Here is a 12,427-nt window from a genome sequence, read left to right on the forward strand (position 1 = left end):
TAAGTCTTGAAAGTGTCAGTGAGGTTTGATAAGAGAAACCCTAGATAGAAAGTGCTTCGCTGGCCCCTGAGGGAGATACCAACTATCCTGGGATCTGAGGTCTGCAAACCTGGGGCTGCCCCCCACCTCGCCTCTCTTACCATGCTTCCTGTCTCCACCGTGACCTCATATTAGCTTCCTCATAAAGCCTTTGTGTGCAAAAGGAAAAAAAAAATCTCAAGAGATCCAAGTGCACCTGAAGCCATAAACTTATCGAAGTCATCTCTAATTTGCAGCATGCAGCCTGCTAACTTTAGCTTCTTATTCTGCGCTCCTCCCTGAACCCCTCCTGGATTTTCACTGTCATTCCACGACCCTTATAAAAAAGGTTTATTTGGTAAATACCTCTTCCAGTTCTACACTAGAAAAACATTGGTATCATCTAAAAAAAAAAAAAATAGGTATGATTTCTTTTACTAGATGACAGAGTTTGTAAGTTTGTCTCCTCCCCTCATTCCTGCCTTTTCTTTTTTTGCTTTGGCTACTAGGGAGCTCCAAAGAAAGTTTCTACTCAGTTACAGGTCACTCTCCTCAGTATGGTTCTTCTCCACTCTGCCAATTACAGAGTTCTTGTTTCTCTATGCAAATACTGATGATTCTATTGAATATATACCTTATTAGAATATCCCTCAAATGATACATTAAATATTTATAAATTGGTGAAATATAATAAATAAAATGAAAGATTCTCACCATGCCTATACAGTGTGCTCCTGCCTTCTTTCTCCGTTCTTTGAAATATTCAAATTACCATATTGACTAAAATCAAAATGTTTCCTTGTTTCTCCCACTGAAAACTAACTCTGAAATAGTGCTGTACATCTGACCAAGTCCATGAGTGAAGTGACAAGGCTTCCACAGGAACAAAATACAAAATGTGAATGACAGAGAACAAGAACGGGACCCACAGAGTCCTAAACAATAACGATGGCTGTATGACTCCTTCAAGGATGCAATGCTGGAAGAAGTGACTGTCACAAAATGAATAATGATTCATTGTGGAGGCTGGTAAATGCTTATAAAGCAATTCTAAGGAAAAAAAATCTCTTAGAGCACCCCTTAATTTTCCTGAGAGGTGATTATTTTTGGGGGGAAGGAATTCTTCTAGGATATTAACAGCAGAATTTCCAGACCAAATTAAAAACTGAATGGCTGATTTTTTTTTTTTAAGGAGAAAACTAAAGTTTCATCTTTTTATAATAAAAGTTTGGTTGGTATTATGCTGCTCCTAATATAAGAAACCAATTCACTAAATTGAGTAAAATCCCTATGTGGAAGCTAGAGCCTGATTAACAAACACCTACATCCCTCCTATTCTAGCAACTTAAACTTGGTAAACATGACTCAGTGCAAATTTAAATGGTTACAATGGACCAAATGGAGTTGACTGAATTGAGTCTAGAAGATTCAGCCCATTAGCTACGGCCTGGTTAATTTTACTTTAGAGTAGTTTTTCAAAGCTAGCCTCCTGGCCACAAGGGAAAAACCTCATACAGTTTCCACTAATTCCCGTGACCAAGCTGGTGGGGGGAAAAAAAAACAAAAACAAAAACAAAAACAAACCAGAAGACATGCAAAGTTAGTTCTGAGGTCTAATCCATGCACATCATGACACAAATGCAGACTCTCAGCTCCAGACTTGCTCAGACGGTCATTTATAGCTGGTGACAGAGCTGAAATTTCTCATTCGCCTGGTTCACAGGCAGAGACGATGAACAGAACGCACACACAAAGGATAAAGCCGGTGCCTCTGCATTTGTAACCGATGCGTAAGTACTACTCTTATTACTAAATCACTGCATGCTGACTTTGTGCCATGCACACTACCAAGCACTTTTCTTACGCTGATTTATTCCATCCTTAGGATAATCCTATGAGGTAGTGCTTTTGCTACCCTCATTTCACAGGCAAAGAAACTGAGGCACAGAGAGGTTGAGCCATTTAAGGGCAAGCTGCTTGGAGAAGGCAGGGCAAGGATTCAAAGTCACATGGTCTGGCTCCAGAGCCTGTACTCAGTGCTACACCATTGCCAGGGCTCCTGAATGTCTGTACTTGGTGGCATCTTGCCTTAAGCAAGCCCAATCTCTAAGACCTTGATTACCTGCAAATAGAGAAATACATAAACAGACATACCAATGAACTAAGATACAGAAGTTCTTATGAGATATCCATGAGTGCCTTTGCCAACCCAATACTTCTCACTCACATTAAAAAAAATTTAGTAATTTTAAGAGATCGTTTTCATGTTAGCACGGGACTTAAAGGCAGATGTCTCAGAGAGGAAGGGTAGAACTGTGGAGAATTCAAACCGGCTTACTACTGCTATCTGCTTCTGCTGTCACCTTTCTGCGACGCAAAATTCTTTCTAACTCAGTTTCACTGTTTTCTGTGTCAAGGGATTTTAAGCTTCTTGAACTAGTGGATTTGTTAAGTGTCCCCTAAAGTGAAAACAAAACAAAAACAAAAACAAAAAGGTTAATGTCTTAATACAATATGCAAAAGAATATTAAAAACCAAATCAGCAAAACATTACCAGAATTTGAATGGAATTAGGAAATAGAATGAATTTGCTGTATATATATATATATATGTATATATATACACACACACACAATATATATATACACACACACATTATTTTTTAATGTGTGTGTCTTTGACAACACATAGTGTTGGATCATTTAAGAAGATGCTACTGAGGATGTAAGACGTTAGCTTTCACACCAAAAGGACAATACAAGAACATCTCTCGATGACTAACTATGAAATTCGGTGGTAGGAAGGTACTTGCGCATTGACGGTTAAGATGCTGATGTGTTGGTCGATCTCGTGGAGAAGAGAAGAATATATTGAACTCACCTTAGAAGGTTTTCTTGATACAGCAGCCACGAGCTACTGAACCCAAATTCTTGTGGCACTGAAAAAGTGTGACTGAGTCTTCAGAATGACCCTGGTTCCACACTGGTGGCAATGGTGTCGTGGCGGCCAAAGGAGGTGCATAACACTCTCCTGTGGCCTAGCCAAAGAAGTGCTGCCCTGGGCACACCTTGACATCATTGTGAAAGGGGAAAGGTTATAATGACATAGGGAAGCAATAAAGGGCCTGGCATTTTAATTCCATATTCCTAACAGAGGAGGCGGTGAATACATTATTCAGGGCCCAGAAGATGCTGAAGGGAAAAAGAGATGCCATACATCTGTGCACCTACTAAAATTGGTACTGACTTTCAAGATAACAGAGAAAGACCCTGCCTCAGCTCCTCTGGGAAGCATGTTATGGAGGAGACCTATGGCTTTCCATCTCCCATGACCAGTCAGGTGTTTGTACAGAACACTGGGTGACACACTTCACATCCTGTATGTGAGGACTCAGCACTGCACCATTACCAGGGGTCTGTTTTCTTCCATAAGAAATGCCCACTATTTCTTTGAAATGGCCCTCCTGAGCTGTGCCACATGCTTTGGGTAGGTGGGGGAGCCAGAAGATCCAGTCTTTGGATTACAGTAAATCAGAACCTCAAGTCTGGTATAACTTGCCAGACTTAATGCCAAAGTCAGAGGTAGCTTTTTGTCCACCAAGGCTAACAATCAGGCCAGCCTTTGTCACCTCAGCTCACTATGGGTTTGCCTTAATCCTGCTCCTGCCCCCTGCCAACTTCCTGAAGGACTTTAAGAATTCGATTGGCAAAAAATCGTAACTCATGTTTCTTCTTTAGCCTATAAAACAAGAAAAAGTGGCTTGTAATATTAGGTAGTTACAAATCTCATGTGATATAGGTTATTATGTTTTGTTTAGAAAGGTTTCTTCCCTAACTGGGTAAAGGCTTGGAGAAGCTGCCTGTGGGCATGGGAGGATTAACAAAATTAAGAGATTTTATTCTTCTATCAGCTACCCTAAACTAAGACTAATGTGTAAAATATGTGGATAATCAAGCATATGATACTCTACCCCCCAAGTAGCTCTTTCTGCTTTTTTTCATTTATTGCAAAAATTCATAAAATATATTGAAAGGAAAATCACGTTTCATGTAGTGTTGTAATTGTTTATCTTATAACTTAAAAAGTTGGATGATGTGGTTTATTTATTTAACAGTTAATGCAGATCTGTACCTGCTCATCAAGGAGTTAAATAGTAAAATAAGATCAAGGCTGATAAGGTGAAAAAAATGGAACTAAAGCCAATTAAGATAAATTTGAAAAAAATATTAGAAAAACTACTCCCAAATCATGCATTTACAATTTTTAAAAAACTTACCAGCTAAGTAATTTGTAAACATGTAAGGCCATTACCATTAAAATAACTCATGAAACTATTACACTGTTTGGATGTCAAGAACATTCTTTGATTTTCCCAATGGTTGGAGTTAATTCAAGAAAAAGATACGTGTCTATGTACACACGCATTCACATACACCTTGCAAGGATATCTTTTAAGGAAGAATTTCTGTCTCATAATAATTTCTACTTTTCATTTGAATAACAGCATTAATCATCCAAATTCTGATCGTGGTGAGCTACTCTCTCATCACACCTGATACTGAAAGGTTCTGTTTTCCAAGTTCTGATCTTTGGGTCTCAAACTTTTGTCTCTATCCACTGACTGATGTGATTGATTCAGCAAATATAGGAGTATGCAGACACTATACGACTCTCAATTCAAATGACCAAGGAGCTCAGCTAATAAAGTACCAAGATTGTCTATCTTTTTGTATATTCGTCATATAGTCTGAGAATCAGAAATTAACCTAGAAGGGACATGATATGCAGAATTCCCTCACTTTACAGAGAAGAGAATTCAAACTCAGTGAGCCTTGGGGTTTGGGCTGGGCCCCACAGTACATCAGTGATGAGGCTAGATGGATTCCCAAACCAGTGTTTAATCTTAGTTCCCACATCGGTTAAATGTTCCTAACACTGTCAGGTGACAAGATCAACTATTCTATAATTCCTTCTGAAAAAAAAAAAAAAAAAAAAAAAAAACTGAAGATGTTTGGGAAAAACCTAAAAGAGAATTTCTTAGAGGTTGTTTATTTGAATTAGAGACAAGCGAACTTAAAAGAGATTTAAGATTAATTTGTACGGATTTAATCTTGAGAGATTGCTGTTTGCACTTAGAGTGACTTTTATATGACTGGGGTGATTAGAGAGGTTTCCAAAACCTCCCAAAAAACCTTGTGTGATTATGAGAAATAGGTTTTTAAAATCTACAAAACATTCAGCTTTTAAAAATTCAGTGTAAACAGGTGTGGAAAAGTAAGTTCAGTTGACACTGAGGCTATAGCAATTGGCTTGGGAAGTGTCCACATCCAAATGGGGTGAGATTTTCCAAATCCCGAAATAGAGATATATTCCGACCTGTGTGCTAACTTTCAGCAAAAGGCTCAATCTCTAAGTTGCAGTGCCCCTACAACTCAGGTCACATTTGATTTCAGCAAAAACACCAGTTTTTCTGGTTTTATTGGTTTCTGTTCTACAGTAGAGCTGACATGGGGTTTCTTGGTTTCCAGGGCTCTCTTGGCACAGGTGCTGGCTTTCCACCACAGTATATCCCTCGCAGGCTTTCCACGCTCTTATGATTTGCTGAATACTAACTCTGAAAACCCTAACGTGCTGGCAAGAAGCACCAATATATCCCCACCTAATAGGGGCTTCTTTTCTTTCTCTTTCTCTTATAAGAAGTTGTATGGTTTCTTGGCCCCCAAGTGACAGGGGTTACAAATGATCCACCCCCAAAGGAATTTCTATGGGGGTACTAGAGAGTTTCCATTTGACAAAGAAGACTAGGGGAAAACACTGTGAATTCCACTTTTTAAAAACACTTAATGCAAAGAAATAACATTGCCAGAATAATAGCTATCAGTGATAACATTAATGCCGGATAAGGTACAGAAATTTAATGATAAATCCAGACCAAGGAGGATGGGGGCAATCTGCAGAAAATAAAGATGTTTTGACGACTTTTATAACTTGTAAATTATTTCCCAAAAAATCTATTCTGCAAATTTCTCTCCTTGAAGTGGCGCAAAATTATACTGAATATGACTGGATAGTGAACATGATCTTTAAGAGCAACGCTGTAATTCAGTAAACCTGTTACCATCCAGCATTATCAGGGACTGGGATATCTTGGCTAATCAAGTATCATCTGTATCTTAGACAGATGTCTGATTGTTCAAATAAACCTGATTTTTAAATAGTCAACCTCAATGTACTCTTCCACAAATGATCAGAACTCTACTCTGGGGCATCTTTACGGAAAAGGAATTAGCATCCTAATGTACAGACAACCAAAGAGACTGGCATAGGGAGTTCTCGCTGGATAACAAAGTTTCCTCTTCAAAGTATCCATTAGATAATAACCACCTACTTTTTCAACGGTTGGTCGTCATACTTTGATTCCGTAGGTGGGCCACCACTGTGAGCCAGGCTATGCCTGTCTTTAGTACTAATTCCACTCACCTAAACCTAAAACAAACTGATTAAGCCATCCTGAGTTAAGTCTGCTGTTGCATGCTTGATGAAAATAATTTTGTTTACCACAATTATGTGGATGTCTACATGCTTCGCATAATTAGCACCGTAACAACAGGGGAATATCAGTTTTGTGCCTCCGCCCCCACGTTTGTTGACTTACTGTGCATAATAACTGGTGTTGAGACTATAACAGGATCTGAGAATAGAGCTCTCAGTATCTGAAACATTTTCTAAGTGAGGAGTTTATCTCTACTGACAACTGTCAGGGCAGTACTCACTTCTATTGGCAAAAGCTCATGATTTGGAAGAAAAAAAAATAGCTGGAGGCAGGAGATACTTTTAGATAGGGGTTACTTTTAGAGAATGAAATTGGTAATGGGGCACCTAGATGGCACAGTCTCTTGAGCATCCAACTTAGTTTTGGCTCAGGTTGTGGGTTGTGATCTCAGGGTCATGAGATTGGGCCCCACGTCAAGCTCCGTGCTCAGGGCAGAGCCTGCTTGAGATTCTCTCTCCTTCCTCTACCCTTTCCTCTCCCCATGCTTGCTCTCTCTTTAAAATAAGTAAACCTTAAAAAAAAGAAAAAGAAAAAATGAGATCAGGAATATAAAAACAGGAACTTCTATTTTCCAATTTATAATCAAATAATTTTTTAAACTGTGAGGAAAAGCAGACTGACCCTGAGCCCTGATACTAACATAACATATTTGGGTAGGAGCTCAGAATGACATTTTGGCACCAATGGCCCCACTCTCATGCCTTCAAATCAAGTACGATCTATCTAAGAGACTCTATTGTGATTCCATTATGACCAAGCATGCCCTGATCCTTAGGTCTAAGTGCTTTGTCTTGAAGCTGTCAGGCAAGGATTGGAAGGCATGCCCAGAACATAATGATGTGGTGAAAGGGTAACTGTTCTTCTAGAACAGAAACAGCAGAGTATTGATGCATAATACATATATCAACATGCCCCGATGGAGGAGTCCACAGCACAATCAAGACAACTATCAGAGGAACTGAGGATTATTGTGAACGAAAATAAAACATACCAAAACCAATTACCCAGAAAAATAGATTTAAAAAAATATTCTTTCATTTTCCCATAAATGAGGTAATAAAACTGGGCGGGATCCATTCTTACCAGTATTCCTTTTAGCTCATCCACGGCACTCTCAGAGCTCTTTGAAGATTCCGGCTACAATTTTAAAAAGAGAGCACAATTAATAATTCAGTTTTAAAATACTAAACAGACATTTCTACCTGGCAAAGTGTTGGCACTATTATGGACTTTTTTTTTTTTTTTCTTAATTAGGTCTATGTCTTACACAGTTAGGAGAGAAGATTAGACAGGTTAGTGCTCCCAAGTGGCGGCTAGATAGAAAATTAGGAGAAGTAGTCAAAGCCAAAGGACTCAAGCTTCTTCTAAATACCATTTTGTTACTTCTCGTTATCATCATATGGAGAAAAGATCTGGTCAACCCCCGGTTTCAAAGATTCACTTTTGGATTGTTCGGAACGTTCTGCGGTAAGCTGGCCCCCACTCCCGTTGCTGGACCCCTGCCAGCGAGCGAGGACCAGGAAGGCGGCAGTGCAGGGCAGGCAGCAAGCAACGGGGCAGAAACCTCTCTCGGCTCCGGCTTGCAGGGGACCGGCACGTCTCGGTTCAGGAATTTCACAACTGAGTCAGGAGCAGGGGTCAGCAAAGAACCTGGCCTTACACGAGAATGTTAGCATCACTGGCGACTGAAGCAGGAAGGGCGGCCCCGAGGGCGTAGAGTCTGCCCCCATCGTCCTCCTCGTAAGGAAAGGTCACCCCGAGAAAGGCTGTGTTTGAGTCTTGATTACAAGCCCCGTTGCAACCGGGCTTCTGGCTACGCCGTGAACAAAATAATTTGAAATGCAGTTCTGGGCAATATTCGCCTACCCCACAAGGCCTAAGAGTCTCTGGGGATCCCCTGACAACTAACTTCTTGGAGGGGAAATCTAGCACGAGGTTCTCAAAGACAGGCCTCTGGTCTCCCCCATACCACTTCCTTTCACAAAGGACGGGGAGGAAGAGAGAACCTTTAGGGAACCCCCTGGCCTCTCTTTCCTGGAAAAGAGGTAAAGCTCATTTCTCTCCCATCGAGAGATGGGAAGTGATTAGTAGTGACCTCTAACCCTTTCCTCACGAGAGCTAATAAAAGAATAAGATCCCATTTCAGTTTTTTTTTTAAAAAATGGACAGTGAGATAAAGAGGGAGAGAGAAGGAGCAAGAGAGGGAGGGAGGAGGAGAGGGAGAAAGGAGGGAGGGAGGGAGGCAGAGGGAGAGGGAGAGGGAGAGAGGTTTGCTGCTCATGTATGAATTGGACTAAGACATCCAACTTTCATAGCCTACGCTTTCGGGAAAATACACGTGCCATGAGCGCCAGTCCGAGGGGCCAAAGCTCTAAGACACTAATTATAACCACAACGGTATCAACAACGACATCAAGGAATTTAGAAGGTATGTGGTTAAATTAGTATTCTCAAGGCAGGTGTGACCTGTGCAGGTACACTGTTCGGGGGACAAGCTGTGACGTGTGAACAAGCGCCCTCGGCTACAGGCCCCTCAATGCTGCCATGCCACCCCAGCCACCTTCGGGCCCCAGGAGCCTCCGGCAGCGCGGCCCACGCGCTCTCGCAGCCCGTGACCTTGGCAGGAAAGCACTGAGTCCTGGGCGGGGAGTCTGTAGCGCATGCAGTGACCACTTGTTTCAAAGGTTACTGACCAGGTCATTCAGCACTATCTCTACACAGTTTAATGATTACCAGCGAAAGACCCAGTCGTCCACTGATGCTTGTTCAGTTGCTCTCCAGTTCTGAACTGACATTAAATAATGTGTAACTGTTGGAAGAAGCATGGCAGGAAAGAAGAAGGACAAAGTGATACTCTGAAAGTGAAAGTACACACAGAACATCCTGATCCAATTGCTTAGGATGTAACAAGTTTTCGACATTTTTCTCTCTAAACGAATTTTGCTTCTTCACGACACTGCATTTTTCTCTAGTCTGTCTGGTTTGGTTTATTCCTTCCAAAACAGTTGGGACATGAACATCTTAAAAATGTATTTGTTTCAAAGATTCCACTTAGATCCCCCGTTTTCACACTACCTTCCATCTGAGCCTGGCAACGACCCTGTGAGTTGGAGAGGGTGGGCCCTCTGCCCATTCTGGGGAGAGAAGAGCCTGGAGGTGGGGGTGGGGACAGCGCCTGGTCCCAACGCCAGCTACCACGAGCTTCATGCGCCAGACACCAGTGCTCAACACTTGTGCCAAACTCTGTCCCTTACCTGCAAAACTGCTCTCAAAGCGCTAATGCAGACCAGTACTCCATGCAGCTGGCTAAAGCTTCCATTCCACTGTCAGCCTACTCTTGGAATTGGGTATTCTTTCCCTCTTTTCAACCCCCTTTCCATGGACAGCCCCGACCACAACTCCTGCCTCACCTGGCTACCTTGCCTGCCTGTGACCACATGACAATTTTTAAAGTCCAGCAGAGTTTGTACTGAATAGTCATGATACTTGGGGACACTGGAGCAGCTGAAGAGGAGCATCCATGAAAGTAAGAAAGAATCTTAAAGGTTGGTTTAAAAGAAGAAGGAAGAGGACCAATCTGTTGATGCTTTAAATTTTTGTTTATTAAACAAACAACTTCTCAAGACAAATATCAAAAACTCTATTGTTGGTCTATTTCAACGGGACACACCTACAAGAGAAGGGAGAGGCCCTGAACCAGAGCTGGGTGCTTTGCTAGAGCTTGGCGCTCACTGTGGTCTAGTTCGGAAGGCAGCTGGTGATACATATACACAAAACTTTCTCCTTGAAGTGGCCTGGAACAGGTTTGTAAAATAAATGAAAACAGTCCTATGAGCCTCACTAATTTTCAAAAACTGTTGTAAGTCCATTCTGACACTATCATATGATGCCACCTGCCTACCCGGCCCCTTTCCCCCTCACACTGAAACAGAAGTCTCAGGAAGGCAAGGATTGCTGTCTCTTTGGTTTACTGCTTTATCCCCAGAGCCTAAAACAGTACCTGGCACATGGCAGACGCTCATTCAATACTTGAGTTACACAAAAGGACTTAAAGAAAAGAAAGGGTACAGTAGTTCTTGGCTTGGTCTAACAGTCCGTATCAAGCAGAGAAGAGCACCCTGCAACAACAGGACTTGCTTTTTGTAGGGATTGAGGTTAACTGCAGCTCAAACAGAGTCCTGAAACACGCTCGTCTAAAAGTAAAGGCTTTTATGACACATTAGCCTTATCCTAAGATTTCACAGTCAGTCCTCATATAGCTTTCATCAAATTTCAAACTTTGACACCTGAAAAAGGAAGCACCGCGGGAGGGGAGGAAATGCAGTCATTTCATACCTTTGCCTTCGGTCTAGCCGTCTGATTAACTGGTCTAAGATGAACTCCCTTTTTAATTCTGTCCATCATCTCTTCAACTGCTTGCCTCTTCAGATCCGTGACTTCTTCAGCTATCAAAGAACACACGCAGAAATCATCTTATGTTACAAGAAAACTGCTACTTTCTATTCCAATGTACTTTGTAATTAACCACAGCGCTTTTCAGACAGAATCACAAAACATCACAAAACAATTTACTGAGGTTAACAGCTACCAGGCAGCCATATTTTTTTCATTAAAAAAAAAATCTTTTAATAGAAGATTTGTTTTTAAAAAAATTAGAGTTAAAAAAAAATTAGAGTTATGGGGGGCCTGGGTGGCTCAGTTAGTTAAGTGTCGGCCTCTTGATCTCAGTTCGGGTCTTGAGTTCAAACCCCACCTTGGGCTCCACTTAAAATAAAATAAAATAAAATAAAATAAAATAAAATAAAATAGAATAAAATAAAACTCAGAGTTATAAAATTTAAGGTCTAATTTGTAGCCTGGAAATCAATATTGGCTTATTAATCAATTAATTTAAACAAAGTGGGTCTGGTTCCATTTGTTAGCATGATAGAACTTGAATTTCTCCAGCTTTCTACCTAAGCTCAAATAATCATTCACCTCTGCCTCAGAGATGTTTTCATAACTTATAACATCCCGTGTCAAAGAAATCAGACCCAAGAAGGAATAACTATCAAAAAGCCCATTTGGAAATAAAAGATAAAAGCGATCTGTTAACTTGTTGTAAGAAATCTACAATCAGGATGAACACCAGATAGGTGAAATCTACTTTTAAATTGCCATCTTTTGTTTAGGAATCAAAGAAGCATTTTAAACAAACCTTTTCAAGTCTTTTTAAATTTTCAATGTTAAAAGAAAACATACACCCAGAAAGGATTGCAATTAAGTAATTAAATTTGATTAAAAATTTTTTGACTATCTATTGTTTAACCTTTGCACTGTTTTGCTGCAAAAAAACAATAAAACTGTTGAAATATACATCAATTAGATGAATACAGCTAAGGCGGAGGCTTAAAGCTATTGGTCAGAATAATGAAATTTGTCTGTCGCACAATAGCCGGACCAAAAGCACTCAATCGTTTTTGCAACATTTATCACAATTAGTGCCATTCTAGATCTCCTGCTTACATCTGTCTCATTCCCTGGAACTGATTAATTTAAGTTTAAATACCTCATGAAGACCTTCCTCTTAGGCTCTTTGAGCACAGTCTACAACGCAGGGCGTATGGTAGGCCCGCAGCAAGTAACCACCCACTGATGGACTTATTGGAAGTTTTGGCTTTATGTGGCTATTAATATTTTTGATATTTGAGTAGAAACAGCTAAAGCTCAAAAGGACAGCTTCTAAACGGAGGCCATCACGACGATGTCCCCAGGCCAATGGACAGGCATGCTGGGCTCTGCACTAATGAAGCCTACACCGTGGCTTTTTTTTCTGCCACGTGGAATTCACGCTAACGCTGAGTAGCTATTCCTCTT

The 12,427-nt window shown here is 40.8% G+C and overlaps 1 protein-coding gene across 2 annotated transcripts in view; it reads right to left on the minus strand.

Moving 5' to 3' along the window:
• SHTN1 (shootin 1) overlaps nt 1–12,427 on the minus strand; it is a 96,501-nt gene that overhangs the window by 18,812 nt on the left and 65,262 nt on the right. For both annotated transcript variants that reach the window (XM_025467358.3, XM_049103599.1), the window contains 3 exons: nt 10,907–11,016; nt 7,655–7,708; nt 2,357–2,477 (listed from right to left, as the gene is read on the minus strand). In XM_025467358.3, the coding sequence (XP_025323143.1) occupies nt 2,357–2,477; nt 7,655–7,708; nt 10,907–11,016 (285 nt within the window). The remainder of the gene's footprint in view (nt 1–2,356; nt 2,478–7,654; nt 7,709–10,906; nt 11,017–12,427) is intronic.

This window comes from Canis lupus, chromosome 28 (genome assembly GCF_003254725.2).
Source record: "Canis lupus dingo isolate Sandy chromosome 28, ASM325472v2, whole genome shotgun sequence".
Classification (NCBI taxonomy): Eukaryota; Metazoa; Chordata; class Mammalia; order Carnivora; family Canidae; genus Canis; species Canis lupus.